The 22,661-nt window shown below is 40.1% G+C and overlaps 1 protein-coding gene across 1 annotated transcript in view; it reads right to left on the bottom strand.

The window, feature by feature from the left end:
* The window catches only part of LOC306760309 (sodium/potassium-transporting ATPase subunit beta-3-like), a gene marked incomplete at its 5' end in the record, with an annotated part of 31,273 nt that extends 9,375 nt beyond the window's left edge, over nucleotides 1-21,898 (bottom strand). Inside the window, 4 exons of the mRNA XM_079246109.1 lie at nucleotides 2,465-2,652; nucleotides 2,760-2,858; nucleotides 2,969-3,097; nucleotides 21,661-21,898. Coding sequence (XP_079102235.1) covers nucleotides 2,465-2,652; nucleotides 2,760-2,858; nucleotides 2,969-3,097; nucleotides 21,661-21,898 — 654 coding nt within the window. The remainder of the gene's footprint in view (nucleotides 1-2,464; nucleotides 2,653-2,759; nucleotides 2,859-2,968; nucleotides 3,098-21,660) is intronic.
* Between the last annotated feature and the right edge of the window lie 763 nt (nucleotides 21,899-22,661).

Here is a 22,661-nt window from a genome sequence, read left to right as displayed (position 1 = left end):
ATCAAGTCTGCAAAAAGCACAAGAAAAATGTACTCTAAATGAAATATCTAAAAAAAAAAAAAAAAAAAAGAACTGATGAAAACACGAGTAAATATAAAATCTACAAAAATAAGTTAACTACACTCTTAAGGATTCAAAAGAAACTATTATAATGAAAAATTAGAAAATTGTAAGAAATATTAAACAGAATGTAATAAATCAGGTTTTGAATAGATTAAAGATGTTCCAAATTATTTCTTAAGAACAGTGATGTAAAAATAGAAAATAAACAAACAATAGTGGATGAATTTCATAATTATTTAGTTGACATGAGGCCATCCCTAGTACAAGAAGTTTCAGGATACAGATAAGTTTCTTCTTAATAAACAAATATGAAGTCTCAGTTCCTGTGAGGAGCGACTGAAAAGGATCGTACTGGTACAGTAATGGCTTTAAAAAATAAAAAGACATTTGATATAAATCAAATAGATATGATGAGTATTAAAGAAGTTCTTGATGTACATTGCTAAACCACTCAGCCATATTTTAATCAGTCATTTGTGCATGGTATCAGTCCAGATGTTATGAAGATAGAAAAGGGGAATCCAATATTTTTAAAGGGCAATCTGCATATCCTGGCCAATACCACCCTTCCCTCACTTTGATCATTCTGGAGAAGCTTTTTGAAAAACATTAGATATCTAGAAAAAAATGAGAAAAAAATAAATTATTTAGTCAAAACCGGACTACAACCTATGCTATCATAAATATGCTTGAGGAAGTTAGTTCTGCTTTGAATAAAATTTAGGTCAATTTTTATTTATCTAACGCAAGTTTTTGATACTATTGACCACGGTCAATTACTAAAGCTTGAAACTTACAAGATTCGTAGTTCTGTTCTCTCTTGGGTCAAAAGTTATTTAGAAAATCGTCACCAATGTGCCCATTTAACAGATGCAGTATCTGGACTGCAGACCATAACATGTGGAACACCTCAAGGCTCTGTGACTGATCCAAAACCTTTTATTATTAAGGGTTCCTATGATGGTATTTGGAGTTTTCTGAGCTTTCTACAGTGTTACAGTGTTGAATCCTCATCAGACATGTGAACGACACTGTTTTTTATCACCTAAACGCATGTTTGACTTTGAGTTTGAGTTCCAGCACCTCTCCATTCGGTTTCCATGGCGACGGAAAACGCGTGGTTTTAGAGAGCTTTTTCTACGTGGAAATCCTTGTGACGTCCCGGGGGATAAGGTTCGGTGATTGGTTACCTTCTACTGGTTAACAAGGGCATGTACAAATACATCAGGCGGGTGGAAAACGTGGGATAAAGTTATTTCCAACGATGGCTGGTGAGTTTACCAAAGAGAGACATCCTGCTGCATTCGTTGCTGTGGGTTGCTGTTTTCCACTTCGTTTTCAGGCTCTGATTCAGGTTCCAACATGTAGGGCTGGATGCTATGTGTTGACATTGTAGTTTGTTTTTTTATTGAGTTCATATGAGCCTAATCCTTCTGTTTATGAGATGTTACAATGACGGTGAAAGCAGGTGCGGTGCGCGCTCCCGATGTAGTGCAGTGGCGGGAGGCGGGGCTTAATGCGGAAGAGTCTCAATCCACTCGTTTTGCCCGCAGGCTGATCTGACAGCCTACGGAGAGGGTCGGTCTGAAGTAAATAAAGACATTTGTGACAATAACTCCATCAATCCCAGCCCTTCTGGGCTCAGAAATAAAAAGAAATTAGCCTGAAATGAACAGAATAGTTCCACTTTAGCAATATTGCAACTTGTCTGACAAAATTAAATTTGTAATATTTGCTGACGATACTACTTTAGTTTGTTCAGGCAAGAAATTAAATGAGCTTCTATTTTTGATAGAGAATTGAATTAATTTAAAACCTCGTTCAATAGAAATAAGTTGTCATTGAATGTATGCAAAACTACATTCATGATATTTGGAAGGAAAAAAAGAGTCAAAGAAGTAAAATTAAGAATATTTGGGAATGGTGTTTTTGATGAGAAACTTCTACGGGTTATAATAGATTCCAAAATAACATGGAAAATCATGTATATTATATTAAGGTTAAATTTTCAAAAATACTTGGTATTTTGTATAAAACTAAAGATTTATTAACAAATAAAGTTGTGTCTATAATTCTTTAATACTTTATTAGCTCATACCGTGTTGAACTGTGGTGTGGCAGCCACTTCATACTTAAAGACATCATTTTATAACAAAAACACACCATGTGCCTGATAAATAACGCTGGACAGCATTGTCACACACATCCATTATTTATTTTTAATACTACTACGAATAATAATAGAAATAATAGAGTCTTGCACAAAGACACATTGCTGGAGGGAACTGGATCTGAGTAGAAGGTGCCCAAACATTTGTCCAGAAATTCACAATAATCTGTATGTAACCAATGAAATCACAGGTATGTTTGTAATGTAGGCTTTAAATAAAGCTTGACAAACCCGGTTCAGCTTGATGATGATGCAAGGTTTTCCCTCTGCGTACCCAAAGCTGCTATCAGGAAGACCAGAGCACTGACGAAGGAAACTTCGTTTGAACTGACAAACTTTCTTTATGGCTCCGTTGTCCTGCTCAGTGTATTCACCCACAAGACACAATTCATTACTGTCCTGAATGCTGTCATTATATTCTGTAAAGAAAACACATGTGTTGGAATTAGTAACACTGCTGAGCTTTTCTGTGAAGACTTAAAGTTCCGTCCTGATCTGGAATGAAGAAGGACCTAATTCTACGTACGCTGCAGGAGTTCATGGAGTTGTTGGATGTAGTGGTTGTAGTTTGTCGGCTCAGTGCGGTTGTAAGCAATTTCAACAGCATGAGGACGTACCACCAAACCTTCAGGCAAAAAATTCAGAAAATAGAGAAAATAGTTCATTTTGTTCATAAAACAATGACAGAAATGAACAGTAAGCGGTGGAAAGCAGGAATATGGAGGGTAAAGTCACCTGGATTAGAAACTTGGTCTTGATATCTTGGGACATTTTCATCGAGCGTCTGTAACATCACCCACATGGTAAGAGAGAACATTCCCGTCAGAAAACCATAAAAAATCAGGTAGAAGACGAGGATGAGCCCTGGAAGGAATGGAAAGAATATTCAACTGTTCCTGAGGATGCAAACATCAGCTTCATCATGTCTAGCACTCGTTCCCTACACTGGTTCACCCAGGTGGAGGTCGAGGTGCTTGGAGCCCAGAGCAGTCAGGAGGTCACCAGTCCATTTCAGAGCCAATCTTTATTTCATGAAGTGAAAGAAAAGATTTTCCTAATTCACTTGACATTTATGGCTACTTTCCCACCACCTCTAGACACAAGCCAAATAACAACCAGATAATGGAAACCCCTAGGTTTCTAATGACTTCACTAAAGAGTTTTTATACTCTAATCAGGTGGTTCATCAGACGTGTCCAGATACAAGAGTACAGCAGAACTGTGACAAACGCTTTTATTGTATTTAAACATCAGCAGACGTTATGCAGGAACAAGGTTTAATCCTCAAACTAAGCCAACCAGGGTGGAGACAAAACTAGTGACTACGGACATGCTAACACGATGAACCAGCTAAACAAAACTGCAACTGAGGGGTACAAGTACACAGAAGGAACCGGTGAACTGCATCAGAAAATCTAAAGCAGGTGAGCGAATTAACATCATTTATACCTGATGTTCATGAAGCTGGACTGAAGGAAAGCCTACCATCTAGCATTAGAAAGGGGGAATGGAAGACCACTTTAGATTAGGGCTGTCAAAGTTAACACCTTAATGACATATTAAATTCCTTTTAATGGTATTAATCGTTTTATTGTGCACATGCAGGGATGCATAGTTTCAGGAAATTATGCTGAAATGAGGTTGTGGTTCTAATTCAGGAATGGACAGAATGCATCTTTTACATCTGAAAGATGCTTCTCTGGACAAGACAAAAGTAATTCAGTTATACTGCCTGATCCTTTCTTAGGAACTTTTGAATTTACTTGACAACACAAGGGCTGAGAAGAAAACTCATCACAGTCGATGTTTGTCAGATAGTGTTGTTAACAAATGTAAGAAGTCTATTTCAGCAGTATTTCCTCCAACACCATGTGTTAACCTGACAGGAAACACCCATCCGAGCTTTACTCCAACACAGGTCCATGAATGTGTTGCTAGAATGACAGCTTTAATGCGTATAACACTAGATAATGTTGCTCCTCTAAAGAAGAAGAGAACCAGTCAGAAGAAGCGGCCCGGTGGTTTAATTCCCAGCTTCAAGCTTTAAAACAGACATCAAGACGTTTGGAAAGAAAATGGCGTTCAACTGGCTTAGAAGAGTGTCGCATAGTCTGGAAAGAAAGTTAATAGTGTATAAAAAGCCTTGCGTGTGGCTAGAACAGCTTATTATTCATCATTGATAGAGGAGAAGAACAACAACCCCAGGTTTCTCTTCAGCACTGGAACCAGACTGACTAAGAGCCATAGTGCCGTTGAGCCATCTATTCCTTTCAACCTCAGCTGTGACGACTTTATGAGTTTCTTTGGAAACAAAATAGTTTCTATCAGGAAGGAAATCAGTAATAACCTGAACACTACTAATGTTATTTCATCTGCAGCAGCCTTAGAGACGTCTTTAGAAGCTGATGGTCATTTGGACCGTTTCTTGCCTGTACAGCTCTCCGAGTTAACCAACATAATAGCTTCATCTAAACCTTCAGCCTGTGTTTTAGACCCCATCCCAACCAGATTATTCAAGGAATTATGTTTCCTAATCAATACATCTGTACTGGACCTGATCAATACATCTCTATTAATAGGATATGGACCTCAATATGTTAAGACAGCTGTAATTACACCGTTGCTTAAAAACCAACCCTGGATCCAGGAGTTTTAGCTAATTATAGACCAATATCTAATCTCCCCTTCTGGTCTAAAATTCTGGAGAAAACAGTTTCAACCCAACTATGTTTCTATCTGAGCAGAAACAATCTGAAGAGTTCCAGTCAGGATTTAGAGCTCATCATAGCACAGAGACAGCACTGGTGAAAGTCTGATGATCTTCTCATGGCCTCAGATAAAGGACTTCTGTCTGGAATGGGGATATATTATTGTAAAGGTTTGGTGCACTTTGATTAAAGTGCAGTGTGATTGTATTCTCTGTCTTAATGGATACACCCCCCTACAATTGAGCTGAGTCCCCAATAGGACCAAGTCTAGAGGACTATCCAGGAGCCTCATTTATCAACCTGTACGTAGCATCGATGACTCCAGGCGGCGTACGGACGGAAAACAGGAAATGCGGCGCAAAAAAACATCACGATTTACAAAGCAGCACGTCCCACGCCAGTTTCCTTCATAAATCAGGATCAACAGGAAGTTTAACACGGTGAGGAAACATCTGGCCACGCCCACATGTTGGCTATAAAAGGTCAGGCCGACGCCCTGATAAATATTAATCCATCTCATTTCCATGACGGTTCTGCAGGAAAAAAGAGGAATTTTCTGGAAAATGAGGAAGAAATTCCAACAGATAAAGCTGTAAAATGTAAAAGTATTTTATCTGGTGGAGACGGGACGGACATCACCACCAGCAGAAAGACAGAGGAGGTCAGCAGGGGACAGATGCTGTCAGCGTCTCATCAGACCAGCGGAAAGGACAAATAAAGTGGTCAGACAGTAAAATGTAGGGAGAAAGTGCATCTTGGCACTCTTCTGCAGATGCTGTTAATGTCCAACATTCTGGGGGAAAGTTTACGTTTCATTTGGAACAAATGGCTCAGATTTCTTTTTCTTTCCTGCCTTTGGTGTCGCCGTTTCCCGTTTCTCCAGATGTTGTCGTACGCCGGGGTCAGAGTTGGCGTGGAGGTCGGGACGTTTTACCGCCAAGTCCTGCTTTTGGAAACCCCAGAAGTGGACTGGGACTGGTCTACGGCGGGTTTGGTGCGACAGCTTCGTAAATGAGGCCCCTGATGTGAATGAACCCTGAGATCTAACAGTATTTAGCAGAAGAGAGGACCAGACCGGCGTGAAGAAGAAAACTCTGTTTCCTCCACCTGCCAGTTAAACATGGAGACCAAACTATGGCTGTTTTGGGTTTTTATTGTGTCTTATGCAAGTATCCTGCAGAAATCCACTGCAACAATGGACGCAGTATGAACACCAGACGAGGCAGAGGACCCTTAACACCATCGCTATGGATTTACCCACAATGCAGGGTTTTTTTTGTAGTCCGCTTCCTGTATTTAGTCTGCTTGAAATAGTCTGAGAGCTGTGTTTGTAGGTGGACCATGTCTGCTTCTTTGGTCCGAATCAGAATTCGTTTGGCGCATTCACGGCTACCTAAACAAAGCAGACTTTCCGAGTAAACAGACTCGGATTTGAATAAAAAAGGTTGATGTGGATCTGCCATCAGTGCTGCATTGTAATTTAAATTTATTTATATAGCACATTTAAAAACAGCCCCTGTTGACCAAAGTGCTTCACAGAACAAAATATACAGATAAAATGATCAAATAGGATGAAAACAGAAAAATAAAAACCTATAACAATGAAAACCTACTAATAGTATATTAAATGAAAATGCAAGTAAAAATAATAAGTACACAATAGTACAACAACATATTGCTGAGGCGGCCGGCCGGAGCTGTGGCTGTAAGGTCGTTGGTGCCTGTCGTGGCGGTAATCCCAGGACTCGTTGGTGGACACCAGCAGTGAGGGATGCCGTCAAGCTGAAGAAGGAGTCCTATCGGGCCTTCTTGGCCTGTGGGACTCTGGAGGCAGCTGATGGGTACCGGCGGGCTAAGCGGCATGCGGCTTCGGCTGTTGCCGAGGCAAAAACTTGGGCATGGGAGGTGTGTTGGAAAATTGTTATGAGTTTGATTTGTATTAGATATTAGACATATATACATTGATTTGTTGTATTTTGTAGTCCATGTAGATAAAGTTCAGACATTGTACTCATTGTGAACTGCTTTCTTTAACTCATGTATGACCTCTCAATGGAATGCGCTGGTAATGTTAGAGGCAGGAAGAGTTTCCTGCAGCGCATCTGTTTTTGTCAACTGCTTGGTTGACCAGTTGTTTAAAGGTTAAAGGTTAAAGGCAATAAAGTAATATAGTAAGTGATTGATGCTTAGTGAGTTCAGTTTAGTCTTAAATAAGAGATAATGATTGTTTCATATGGTCTGCCCAGCAACAGAGGAGGAGTTTCGAAACTATATAAGCTGTCGACTTTCTTTACTTCTCAGAGATCTCTCCATGTATGACTTACATGTATCATTTGTGTGAATAAACTAACAAAGGCAGTTTGACTCAGCATCGTTGTTTCTCATCCACAAAGATTTTTCCAGCACAGAGGAGTTCGGCGAGGCCATGGAGAAAGACTTCCGGACGGCTTCGAGGAGATTCTGGTCCACCATCCGGGTTGCTCAGGAGGGGGAAGCAGTGCTCCGTCAACACTGTGTACAGTGGAGGTGGGGAGCTGCTGACCTCAACTCGGGACGTTGTGGGTCGGTGGAAGGAATACTTCTAAGACCTCCTCAATCCTACCAACACATCTTCCGATGAGGAAGCAGAGCTGGGGGACTCAGGGGTGGACTCTCCTATCTCTGGGGCTGAAGTCGCTGAGGTGGTCAAAAAGCTCCTTGGCGGCAAGGCCCCGGGGGTGGATGAGATCCGCCCGGAGTTCCTTAAGGCTCTGGATGCTGTCCTGGCTGACACGCCTCTGCAGCACCGCGTGGACATCGGGGACAGTGCCGCTGGACTGGCAGACTGGGGTGGTGGTCCCCCTTTTTAAGAAGGGGGACCGGAGGGTGTGTTGGAATAACAGGGGCGGTCTGCGCCGGTCTGTCGTGGTGAAGAAGGAGCTGAGCCAGAAGGCGAAGCTCTCGATTTACCAGTCGATCTATGTTCCTACCCTCACCTATGGTCATGAGCTGTGGGTCGTGCCCGAAAGAAGGAGATCTCGTATACAGGCGGCTGAAATGAGTTTCCTCCGCAGGGTGGCCGGGTTCTCCCTTAGAGATAGGGTGAGGAGCTCGGTCATCCGGGAGGAGATCAGAGTAGAGCCGCTGCTCCTCTGCATCAAGAGGAACCAGTTGAGGTGGCTCGGGCATCTGGTCAGGATGCCTCCTGGACCTCCCTGGTGAGGTGTTCCAGGCACGTCCCTCTGGGAGGAGACCCCGGGGAAGACCCAGGACACGATGGAGGGATTATATCTCTCTGCTGGCCTGGGAACGCCTCGGGATCCCCCCCGCAGAGTTGGCAAATGTGGCTGGGGAGAGGGAAGTCTGGGCTTCCCTGCTTAGGCTGCTGCCCCCGCGACCCGACCCCGGATAAGCGGGATGAAGATGAAGATAAAATAATACAAAACAGTATAAAAGCCAAGTTGTACCCCAAAATGTCAGCATAAAGTAAAGACAAAGAAAATCTGTTTTCAGTCTAGACTAAAATTAACCCAGACTGAGACGACCTCAGATGAGTCTTACAAACTCTGGTCTTTTGCCTGGTTTTGGTAACAGCCAACAAGAGCTGATCGGCTGACCCCAGGACTCTGGAGGGGTATAAGGCTGCAACAAATCAGTTAGATAAGACGGTCCCATGGAGTTTAAACACTTAAAAACAACCACGAAACCCTTACATTTTTATTCAAAAGGTAACAGGAAGCCAATGCAGGGAGGCAAGCACCGGAGTGATGTGATCATATCATCTTGTAACTGTAAGCAATTGAGCTGCAGTATTTTGGGCAAGCTGCAGTTGGTCCAAAGTCAGCTGATCAATACCAAAATAAAGAGAGTTGCAATAATCTCAATGGGACATCATGAGCAGGTGGACAATGTTCTCTAGGGCAGGTTGGGAAGATAAGGCTTTAATTTGCCAATCAGCTTTTAATGAAAGAAAACACTTTTAACTCCAGAGTCAACCTGCCCATGGAAATTAAAAGGAATCGTTGATAATGACACCCAGATTGTTTGCATGGGTCCAACAATATGAGGAAAGCAGACTAAGAAGACTGACAGTACCTTTTAAAAGCAAAGAGCTTCCAAACACCACAATGAGTTTTTTCTTTATTTAAGTGAATAAAGTTTAAATCCTTTTAGATCATACAAGCAGCTGAGGAGGTTATTCAGAGAATCCCTCTGTGGTTTCAGAGTAAATAGATCTAAATGTCGTCAGCAAAGCAATGATAAGCAATATCATGCCTCTGATAAGTAAAACCCCGGGGTAACGTATACAGGGAGAAAAGAAGTGGACCGAAAATGGACCCCTGTGGAATCCCATAACTGAGAGGGGCTGCAGCTGAAGAAAGCTCTCCAAGATTAGCGTGACAGGAGGGTTTGGTGGTCAACTGTGTCAAAGGCTGCAGTTTGGTCCAAAAGAATCCAAACAGTTGGACTCCTGTAAAAGTCGAGTAAAAGTGCAGTTTCAGTCCTGTGGAGAGGTTTAAAACCAGACTGAAATTTCTCTAAAACCTTACCAGACTCTAAGAGTGCCCGTAACTGTATGGACGCTATCCTTTCTAAACCTTTAGATAAAATGGTAACTTAGAATCAACCTGTAGTGGAACACAACCAATGGATCCACGTCAGGTTTCTTTAGAAGAGGCTGCTCAAGAGCTTAAAGGCAGCAGGAACACAGCCTGAGGACAGGAATTCATCATGGACATAATGATAGGGCCGGCAAAGCTAAAATTACTTTTAATAACAGCAGGGTGACAACTAGCAAGGGGACAAAAAGAAGGTTTTATGCCAAAAACCATGTCAGAGAGTACAGAAAGTGTCACCTGATCAAAGTGCTCAAGAACAACTGAGCTCTCTGACAAAACAGCAGAATCTACACGAGAGGGAGGGGATACGGAGCTAATAGCTGCAATCGTGCCTTTAAATCTTGCCTTCAGTCTCCTCCAACACACAAAGCACTATTGATCTGGTACTGACCAAAAACTGATCCCCAGCGGATCTGTCAGTCACCCCACTGCACCTCTCAGACCACTTCCTGGTCAAATTCTCAGCCCTCCTTCCGCATGACTCTCAAGAGGCTCCAAAGCTGGTTTCCTAGCACAGAAAGCTGAGACGCGTCAGCCCTACACAGCTGTGTGAGCAGGTTTCCTATACCCTCCCTTCCAACTCAGACAGCTCCTTACTGCCATACTAATAAAGCTCTACATGAAGACCTGCAGGTAAAAGGAGGCGGTCGCCATGACAACAGCCCATCATCAGGCTGCTCAGGTGTTTCCTCCACCTGCAGATACAGAACATGAAGTGATGGTTGGATATAAAATGCTCCCCAATGTGGCTTATCTGTCCCTGCTGGTGGACATGGAACATGGAGACTCTGGACTCCAGTCCGGCACCTTCCAAAGGGAAGGGACTGACAGGTCGGGTCCGCTCCTTTTCCCAACCCAGAGCAGAGGAACAGAACGATGTTCTCCACAGCCAGACGTGGTGTAGCGGCCATCGGGCAGATGGAGGCAGGTGGAGGTGCCTCCATGCCCAGGAGGAAACCTGTTGTACAGCTGAAAAGGTAGTGGAGGAATGGTACTAAATGGAAACGTGTCCTGTTCACCTGTGACAAGCGCTGTTGTCCCTAATCTCGAACCATCACCTCATTTTGGAACCAAACTGCTGCTTTACCTCTAGAATTGATGCAACACAAGAGGTGAAGAATTCTCATTTGTTCACAAGTGTCCCTGGCTTGTCCTGGTCCTTCCGGGCCCTGGATGGGGGGGGGGGGGGGGGTGCCTGGTGCCGCTGGCGGCTCATCTTCTGGAGGAAGAACCCACTTCCCTCTGGACAAAAATCCCCGGTCCCTTCTCCTTCCCCGCTCTCCATCACACACAGGTAGGGCGTTGGGGGGTGGGCACGGTGCGCAGGTGGTGAGAAAGGCCATCAAGGTGGTCTTGATCACTGCACCCAGTATCTGCTCACCTCTCAGTTTTAATCACATTTAGTCACCACAACACAAAACAGACCTGGGCCCCAGCTGGCTTGGCTGGGAGTGGGCACTGCTGGCCCTGAGGGGGTGCTGGTCTGTTGCATCTGTGGGGGATGGGGGGCACTGGGGGTGGTGGGCGGTGGTCATGGGGGCCTTTGTCAGGGCCTGCCTGCCCTCTGTCCCCATGGGGCATCGCACTCGGGGCATGTTGGGAAGGAGAGAGGAGGGCGACTGTGAGCGAACGGGTGAAGTTATAAATGGAAGGTGAGAGGTGTGTGTGTGTGTGTGTGTGTGTGTGTGTGTGTGGGTGGGGGGGAGAAATAAGGGGGAAAAAATTCAGGTAAGTGGGTGGGCAATGGGATGAGGATGGCTGGGGTATGGGAAGAGGCGTGTTAGGGGGGACACAATGAGATGGATGCGTGCATGATGTAGTGTGTATAAGGAATATGAGGCCGGATGGAAGGGGCGTTAGGGGGTGTGTATGTGTGTAGAGTATGTGATGGGGTGTGTGTGGGTGTATAGAGGTGGAGCGAGGTGGAGGGATGGGGTCGGAGTGTGGGCATGTATAGGGGGACAGTGTAAAAGGGGAACGGGGGGGGGGGTGAGTGTAAAGCAGAAGTGTGTGTGGATGGGGACTGAGTAGGGGGCGTGTGATGAGTGTGAGGGTGTGTCGAGGGGAGTGTGTGAGGCGGGATGTTATGGGGTGTGAGTGTGAATGGGGGGGATGGCAGAGGGGTGGGGGAGTGCGAGATGGGGTGTCTGTAAGCAACATGATCGATTGTGTGTGTGTGTGTGTGTGTGTGTGTGAGTGTATGTGAGTGTGTGGGAGGGGTGAAAGGGCCTTGGTGCCCGGGGAGCACGGCCTGGCTGCCATTCGGTGGCGGTCTGGGTGTCTTGGTTCTCCATTGGCGTGGGCTGTACCTTCTGCCTACGGGGGTGGGGGGGGTTGCCTTCGGGCTCCTGGGGTCCTGGGGCCCGCACTCTGTCTGCCCTGGGTGGCCGGTGCCCGGGCCAGGTCTGCTAGGGCCTGTTCCCCCTGACCATGGGGGCTCTGCTGGGGCCCCCCTTCTGCCACCTCCTGGGTGGATGCATGGCTGGCTCCGGAGCGGGGGGGGGGGGGGTTGGGATCTGTGCTTAGGGACGGCCACCAGCTGCTCCAGCCTCGGGGTTCTCCGGGCCTTCCTCTTGCCTGTGTGTGGGCGGGGCCACATTGTGTGGGCGGGGCCACATTGTGTGGGCGGGGCCACATTGGCATGCTCACTCTTCTCTGAACACGTTCCACTCTGTATGTTCTGCATGTGACACAGTCACTGAGTCGCCTGCAGGTTCATTTACTAACATCGGCTGGTTTTCTTCCTGTATGTCTGATCTAACTTGTGAGCTCTGGGTTTTCCTGATAGTTGATGGCTTCGTCCTCCCGCAGGGGGAACATAACTCCAGTGTGTATAGGTGTATGGATGTGTGTATATATAAGTGGGTGTGTATGTGTGCTGATATACATGCAAATGTATGTAGGTTGTTCTCTTTCTCATTCTTTCTTCTTTTTTTTCTTTCTCTCTCTCTTTTTCTCTCTCCAGATGGAGACGAGATGCAGTGAACAACTGATATCACATCTGGCTTTTTCCTCTCATCCTTGGTTATGATGATGATGTAAACTGCTTCACTGTGCAGGGAAAACAGTGCTTCACATTTTGTGTGTGTGTCTAAAAGACAGTTCTCACCTCCGTTGTACTGGTGGGCCTTGTTTTCCATTTGTGACCAAGACAGAAACATTTCTCGAAAGTTAATCTTTTAGAATATTTCTGTATGAAGATGAGATTTTACATATAGTATATAGAAAAAACAGATTCCTGAAATACAGCTGTTATTGGGCCATTGCAGGGTTTTTCAATCAGTTTTATCTCATCCAGGATGGAACTGTACCGATCTGACCCAATGTTGGGCTGGAACCAGGCCAGAACCGATCTGGCCTACAAGGGGGCTACATCACAGCTGGAAAATCCACATCCAGGCCAGATGTGGGCCAAATGATTTTTCAAATCAGATCAAACTTAATTTCTAAAGCACTTTTCATGCCAGAGGCGACACAAAGTCTTTACATGATAAATCCAAGTCATAAAGATTACAAATGAAGCAAACCGCAAAGAAAAATGAATAACATTGTTTAAAACCAATTTAAAAACAGCACATGTTCTCTTTCACTCACGCACACACACAAAAAGACAGAACCCCCCCCCCACATAACATGACTCCATAACCGTCTCTTTACCTAAATGTCGGTACAACAACCAAATAATGCCACGTCCCAGGAGTACTGTGGTTTCTGATACACTCCAGTAAGGTACTGTAATACCATGTATGACCCAGAATAAATCTGTAGTACAGCAAACACATCAGTGTAATACTGTAGTACCACATAATCATACTGTAGTACCACATAATCATACTGTAGTACCACATAATCATACTGTAGTACCATATAATCATACTGTAGTACCATATAATCATACTGTAGTACCACATAATCATACTGTAGTACCACATAATCATACTGTAGTACCACATAATCATACTGTAGTACCACATAATCATACTGTAGTACCACATAATCATACTGTAGTACCATATAATCATACTGTAGTACCACATAATCATACTGTAGTACCACATAATCATAATGTAGTACCACATAATCATACTGTAGTACCACATAATCATACTGTAGTACCACATAATCATACTGTAGTACCACATAATCATACTGTAGTACCACATAATCATACTGTAGTACCACATAATCATACTGTAGTACCATATAATCATACTGTAGTACCACATAATCATACTGTAGTACCACATAATCATACTGTAGTACCACATAATCATACTGTAGTACCACATAATCATACTGTAGTACCATATAATCATACTGTAGTACCACATAATCATACTGTAGTACCACATAATCATACTGTAGTACCACATAATCATACTGTAGTACCACATAATCATACTGTAGTACCATATAATCATACTGTAGTACCACATAATCATACTGTAGTACCACATAATCATACTGTAGTACCACATAATCATACTGTAGTACCATATAATCATACTGTAGTACCATATAATCATACTGTAGTACCATATAATCATAATGTAGTACCACATAATCATACTGTAGTACCACATAATCATACTGTAGTACCATATAATCATACTGTAGTACCACATAATCATACTGTAGTACCACATAATCATACTGTAGTACCACATAATCATACTGTAGTACCATATAATCATACTGTAGTACCACATAATCATACTGTAGTACCATATAATCATACTGTAGTACCACATAATCATACTGTAGTACCACATAATCATACTGTAGTACCACATAATCATACTGTAGTACCATATAATCATACTGTAGTACCACATAATCATACTGTAGTACCACATAATCATACTGTAGTACCATATAATCATACTGTAGTACCACATAATCATACTGTAGTACCATATAATCATACTGGAGTACCACATAATCATACTGTAGTACCATATAATCATACTGTAGTACCACATAATCATACTGTAGTACCACATAATCATACTGTAGTACCACATAATCATACTGTAGTACCACATAATCATACTGTAGTACCATATAATCATACTGTAGTACCACATAATCATACTGTAGTACCATATAATCATACTGTAGTACCACATAATCATACTGTAGTACCATATAATCATACTGGAGTACCACATAATCATACTGTAGTACCATATAATCATACTGTAGTACCACATAATCATACTGTAGTACCACATAATCATACTGTAGTACCACATAATCATACTGTAGTACCACATAATCATACTGTAGTACCACATAATCATACTGTAGTACCACATAATCATACTGTAGTACCATATAATCATAATGTAGTACCACATAATCATACTGTAGTACCACATAATCATACTGTAGTACCATATAATCATACTGTAGTACCATATAATCATACTGTAGTACCACATAATCATACTGTAGTACCACATAATCATACTGTAGTACCATATAATCATACTGTAGTACCACATAATCATACTGTAGTACCACATAATCATACTGTAGTACCACATAATCATACTGTAGTACCACATAATCATACTGTAGTACCATATAATCATACTGTAGTACCACATAATCATACTGTAGTACCACATAATCATACTGTAGTACCATATAATCATAATGTAGTACCACATAATCATACTGTAGTACCACATAATCATACTGTAGTACCATATAATCATACTGTAGTACCATATAATCATACTGTAGTACCACATAATCATACTGTAGTACCATATAATCATACTGTAGTACCACATAATCATACTGTAGTACCACATAATCATACTGTAGTACATAATCATACTGTAGTACCATATAATCATACTGTAGTACCACATAATCATACTGTAGTACCATAATCATACTGTAGTACCACATAATCATACTGTAGTACCACATAATCATACTGTAGTACCATATAATCATAATGTAGTACCACATAATCATACTGTAGTACCATATAATCATAATGTAGTACCACATAATCATACTGTAGTACCACATGATCATACTGTAGTACCACATAATCATACTGTAGTACCATATAATCATAATGTAGTACCACATAATCATACTGTAGTACCATATAATCATAATGTAGTACCACATAATCATACTGTAGTACCACATAATCATACTGTAGTACCATATAATCATAATGTAGTACCACATAATCATACTGTAGTACCACATAATCATACTGTAGTACCACATAATCATACTGTAGTACCATATAATCATACTGTAGTACCACATAATCATACTGTAGTACCATATAATCATACTGTAGTACCACATAATCATACTGTAGTACCATATAATCATACTGTAGTACCACATAATCATACTGTAGTACCACATAATCATACTGTAGTACCATATAATCATACTGTAGTACCATATAATCATACTGTAGTACCACATAATCATACTGTAGTACCACATAATCATACTGTAGTACCACATAATCATACTGTAGTACCATATAATCATACTGTAGTACCACATAATCATACTGTAGTACCATATAATCATACTGTAGTACCACATAATCATACTGTAGTACCATATAATCATACTGTAGTACCACATAATCATACTGTAGTACCACATAATCATACTGTAGTACCACATAATCATACTGTAGTACCACATAATCATACTGTAGTACCACATAATCATACTGTAGTACCACATAATCATACTGTAGTACCACATAATCATACTGTAGTACCACATAATCATACTGTAGTACCATATAATCATACTGTAGTACCACATAATCATACTGTAGTACCATATAATCATACTGTAGTACCACATAATCATACTGTAGTACCATATAATCATACTGTAGTACCACATAATCATACTGTAGTACCACATAATCATACTGTAGTACCATATAATCATACTGTAGTACCACATAATCATACTGTAGTACCACATAATCATACTGTAGTACCATATAATCATACTGTAGTACCACATAATCATACTGTAGTACCACATAATCATACTGTAGTACCATATAATCATACTGTAGTACCACATAATCATACTGTAGTACCACATAATCATACTGTAGTACCATATAATCATACTGTAGTACCACATAATCATACTGTAGTACCACATGATCATACTGTAGTACCACATAATCATACTGTAGTACCATATAATCATACTGTAGTACCACATAATCATACTGTAGTACCACATAATCATACTGTAGTACCACATGATCATACTGTAGTACCATATAATCATACTGTAGTACCACATAATCATACTGTAGTACCATATAATCATACTGTAGTACCATATAATCATACTGTAGTACCACATAATCATACTGTAGTACCACATAATCATACTGTAGTACCATATAATCATAATGTAGTACCACATAATCATACTGTAGTACCATATAATCATACTGTAGTACCACATAATCATACTGTAGTACCACATAATCATACTGTAGTACCACATAATCATACTGTAGTACCATATAATCATACTGTAGTACCACATAATCATACTGTAGTACCACATAATCATACTGTAGTACCATATAATCATACTGTAGTACCATATAATCATACTGTAGTACCACATAATCATACTGTAGTACCATATAATCATAATGTAGTACCATATAATCATACTGTAGTACCACATAATCATACTGTAGTACCACATAATCATACTGTAGTACCATATAATCATACTGTAGTACCACATAATCATACTGTAGTACCATATAATCATACTGTAGTACCACATAATCATACTGTAGTACCACATAATCATACTGTAGTACCACATAATCATACTGTAGTACCATATAATCATACTGTAGTACCATATAATCATACTGTAGTACCACATGATCATACTGTAGTACCATATGATCATACTGTAGTACCATATAATCATACTGTAGTACCATATAATCATACTGTAGTACCACATAATCATACTGTAGTACCATATCATCATACTGTAGTACCACATAATCATACTGTAGTACCACATAATCATACTGTAGTACCACATAATCATACTGTAGTACCACATAATCATACTGTAGTACCATATAATCATACTGTAGTACCACATAATCATACTGTAGTACCACATGATCATACTGTAGTACCACATGATCATACTGTAGTACCATATAATCATACTGTAGTACCACATAATCATACTGTAGTACCATATGATCATACTGTAGTACCACATAATCATACTGTAGTACCACATGATCATACTGTAGTACCATATAATCATACTGTAGTACCACATGATCATACTGTAGTACCACATAATCATACTGTAGTACCATATAATCATACTGTAGTACCATATAATCATACTGTAGTACCACATAATCATACTGTAGTACCATATAATCATACTGTAGTACCACATAATCATACTGTAGTACCATATGATCATACTGTAGTACCACATAATCATACTGTAGTACCACATGATCATACTGTAGTACCATATAATCATACTGTAGTACCACATGATCATACTGTAGTACCACATAATCATACTGTAGTACCATATAATCATACTGTAGTACCATATAATCATACTGTAGTACCATATAATCATACTGTAGTACCACATAATCATACTGTAGTACCATATAATCATAATGTAGTACCACATAATCATACTGTAGTACCACATAATCATACTGTAGTACCATATAATCATACTGTAGTACCATATAATCATACTGTAGTACCACATAATCATACTGTAGTACCACATAATCATACTGTAGTACCACATAATCATACTGTAGTACCATATAATCATACTGTAGTACCACATAATCATACTGTAGTACCATATAATCATACTGTAGTACCACATAATCATACTGTAGTACCATATGATCATACTGTAGTACCACATAATCATACTGTAGTACCACATAATCATACTGTAGTACCACATAATCATACTGTAGTACCACATAATCATACTGTAGTACCACATAATCATACTGTAGTACCATATAATCATACTGTAGTACCACATGATCATACTGTAGTACCATATAATCATACTGTAGTACCACATGATCATACTGTAGTACCATATAATCATACTGTAGTACCATATAATCATACTGTAGTACCACATAATCATACTGTAGTACCACATAATCATACTGTAGTACCACATAATCATACTGTAGTACCATATGATCATACTGTAGTACCACATAATCATACTGTAGTACCACATAATCATACTGTAGTACCACATAATCATACTGTAGTACCATATGATCATACTGTAGTACCACATAATCATACTGTAGTACCACATAATCATACTGTAGTACCACATAATCATACTGTAGTACCACATAATCATACTGTAGTACCACATAATCATACTGTAGTACCATATAATCATACTGTAGTACCACATAATCATACTGTAGTACCACATAATCATACTGTAGTACCATATAATCATACTGTAGTACCACATAATCATACTGTAGTACCACATAATCATACTGTAGTACCATATAATCATACTGTAGTACCATATAATCATACTGTAGTACCACATAATCATACTGTAGTACCACATAATCATACTGTAGTACCATATAATCATACTGTAGTACCACATAATCATACTGTAGTACCACATAATCATACTGTAGTACCACATAATCATACTGTAGTACCACATAATCATACTGTAGTACCATATAATCATACTGTAGTACCACATAATCATACTGTAGTACCACATAATCATACTGTAGTACCACATAATCATACTGTAGTACCATATAATCATACTGTAGTACCACATAATCATACTGTAGTACCATATAATCATACTGTAGTACCACATAATCATACTGTAGTACCACATAATCATACTGTAGTACCACATAATCATACTGTAGTACCATATAATCATACTGTAGTACCACATAATCATACTGTAGTACCACATAATCATACTGTAGTACCACATAATCATACTGTAGTACCATATAATCATACTGTAGTACCACATAATCATACTGTAGTACCACATAATCATACTGTAGTACCATATAATCATACTGTAGTACCATATAATCATACTGTAGTACCATATAATCATACTGTAGTACCACATAATCATACTGTAGTACCACATAATCATACTGTAGTACCATATAATCATACTGTAGTACCACATAATCATACTGTAGTACCACATAATCATACTGTAGTACCACATAATCATACTGTAGTACCATATAATCATACTGTAGTACCACATAATCATACTGTAGTACCATATAATCATACTGTAGTACCACATAATCATACTGTAGTACCATATAATCATACTGTAGTACCACATAATCATACTGTAGTACCACATAATCATACTGTAGTACCACATAATCATACTGTAGTACCACATAATCATACTGTAGTACCATATAATCATACTGTAGTACCACATAATCATACTGTAGTACCATATAATCATACTGTAGTACCACATAATCATACTGTAGTACCATATAATCATACTGGAGTACCACATAATCATACTGTAGTACCACATAATCATACTGTAGTACCATATGATCATACTGTAGTACCACATAATCATACTGTAGTACCACATAATCATACTGTAGTACCACATAATCATACTGTAGTACCACATAATCATACTGTAGTACCACATAATCATACTGTAGTACCATATAATCATACTGTAGTACCACATAATCATACTGGAGTACCACATAATCATACTGTAGTACCACATAATCATACTGTAGTACCATATGATCATACTGTAGTACCACATAATCATACTGTAGTACCACATAATCATACTGTAGTACCACATAATCATACTGTAGTACCACATAATCATACTGTAGTACCATATAATCATACTGTAGTACCACATAATCATACTGTAGTACCACATAATCATACTGTAGTACCACATAATCATACTGTAGTACCATATAATCATACTGTAGTACCACATAATCATACTGTAGTACCACATAATCATACTGTAGTACCACATAATCATACTGTAGTACCATATAATCATACTGTAGTACCACATAATCATACTGTAGTACCATATAATCATACTGTAGTACCACATAATCATACTGTAGTACCACATAATCATACTGTAGTACCATATAATCATACTGTAGTACCACATAATCATACTGTAGTACCATATAATCATACTGTAGTACCACATAATCATACTGTAGTACCATATAATCATACTGGAGTACCACATAATCATACTGTAGTACCACATAATCATACTGTAGTACCATATGATCATACTGTAGTACCACATAATCATACTGTAGTACCACATAATCATACTGTAGTACCACATAATCATACTGTAGTACCACATAATCATACTGTAGTACCATATAATCATACTGTAGTACCACATAATCATACTGGAGTACCACATAATCATACTGTAGTACCACATAATCATACTGTAGTACCATATGATCATACTGTAGTACCACATAATCATACTGTAGTACCACATAATCATACTGTAGTACCACATAATCATACTGTAGTACCACATAATCATACTGTAGTACCATATAATCATACTGTAGTACCACATAATCATACTGTAGTACCACATAATCATACTGTAGTACCACATAATCATACTGTAGTACCATATAATCATACTGTAGTACCACATAATCATACTGTAGTACCACATAATCATACTGTAGTACCACATAATCATACTGTAGTACCATATATCTGTTCCAGTGTAGAGCAGTGGTCAGAGATCTAGTATACACACACATATATACATAGATTATATATATATATATATATATATATATATATATATATATATATATATATATATATATATATATATATATATACATTTCATTTTATTTATTTTACTGTATAACCCTGCTTATCCTCGTCCGGCTCGGTTCTGGTTTTCATATGCCTGGCTTACTGGTGACCGGACCGGGTCTTACCCCAGCTGCTGGCGGTTCGGCCCAGGAACTGTCCGGTCCTCTGGTTGTAGATGGAGTCCTTCCAGGACTGCTTTACCTCCTCTTTCTTATCCTCTCTTTTCTGCTCCTCCGCTTTCACCTCCTCCCCCACGGCATCCTTCTGCTCCGCTTTCACCTCCTCCCCCACGGCATCCTTCTGCTCCGCTTTCACCTCCTCCTGGTTCGGTTCTTGCTTTTGGACCTCGGAGCCGGTCGACATGCTGGGGCGGCGGGTTAATCCGAACCGGGCTAATTAACTCTGAAGGCAGCGCGCGCGGATCCCTCTGGTATGCCACTGGTGCTCGCGCTTCAGCCGCACGCGCTTACACACTATGGCAAGCCAAAGGGGCCAATTATCGCAACTTAATTAGCACGCTGGCATAACAACGTCGCAAAATACGCCGCTTTTCTTCACAAAACGGCATTAAAAGCGCCGTTTTTATGGCTAAAACACCGTAAAACACGCCGTTTCGATAAACGCCGTAAAAAACGACGTTCTGTACTGTCCCTGAACGCCGCAAAAAATTGAACGCGCGGAAAAAGCGCCGTTTTGTGGCACTTGGACGCGCGTTAAAAACGGAGTTTCTTTTATATGATAATTATCCCAGCCCCCTTTCTGAACTGCCACTGAAATTGAACCGTGATCATCCAATCAGTAAAGACTAAGAGCAGACATCACCAGTTGATCCCCGAGTCTTTGCTGTATGAGCACATTCTGGTGTTTGTTAAGCTGTCTGCTTGTGTACTTGTCTGCAACGAAATCCAAATGCAGGAGACACACTCAGATATAGATTAAAAAGACACTATTTTATTATTGACATATATATTGCTTACTTCGCATTTGTGGCTTATAAAACAACACCATAATGCACAATAATTTTATTAAACTACCCGTGTGGAAGCATCTCTCTCATCTGTACTAATTATTAATTAGCATTCTAATTACCATTTATAGTTTATTTAACGTCTTCCACGGTCACTAA

The sequence above is a fragment of the Telmatherina bonti genome, assembly GCF_933228915.1.
Source record: "Telmatherina bonti genome assembly, chromosome: 9".
NCBI lineage: Eukaryota > Metazoa > Chordata > Actinopteri > Atheriniformes > Telmatherinidae > Telmatherina > Telmatherina bonti.
Note: the sequence above shows the minus strand (reverse complement) of the source record. Positions and strands in the feature narration are given on the sequence as shown.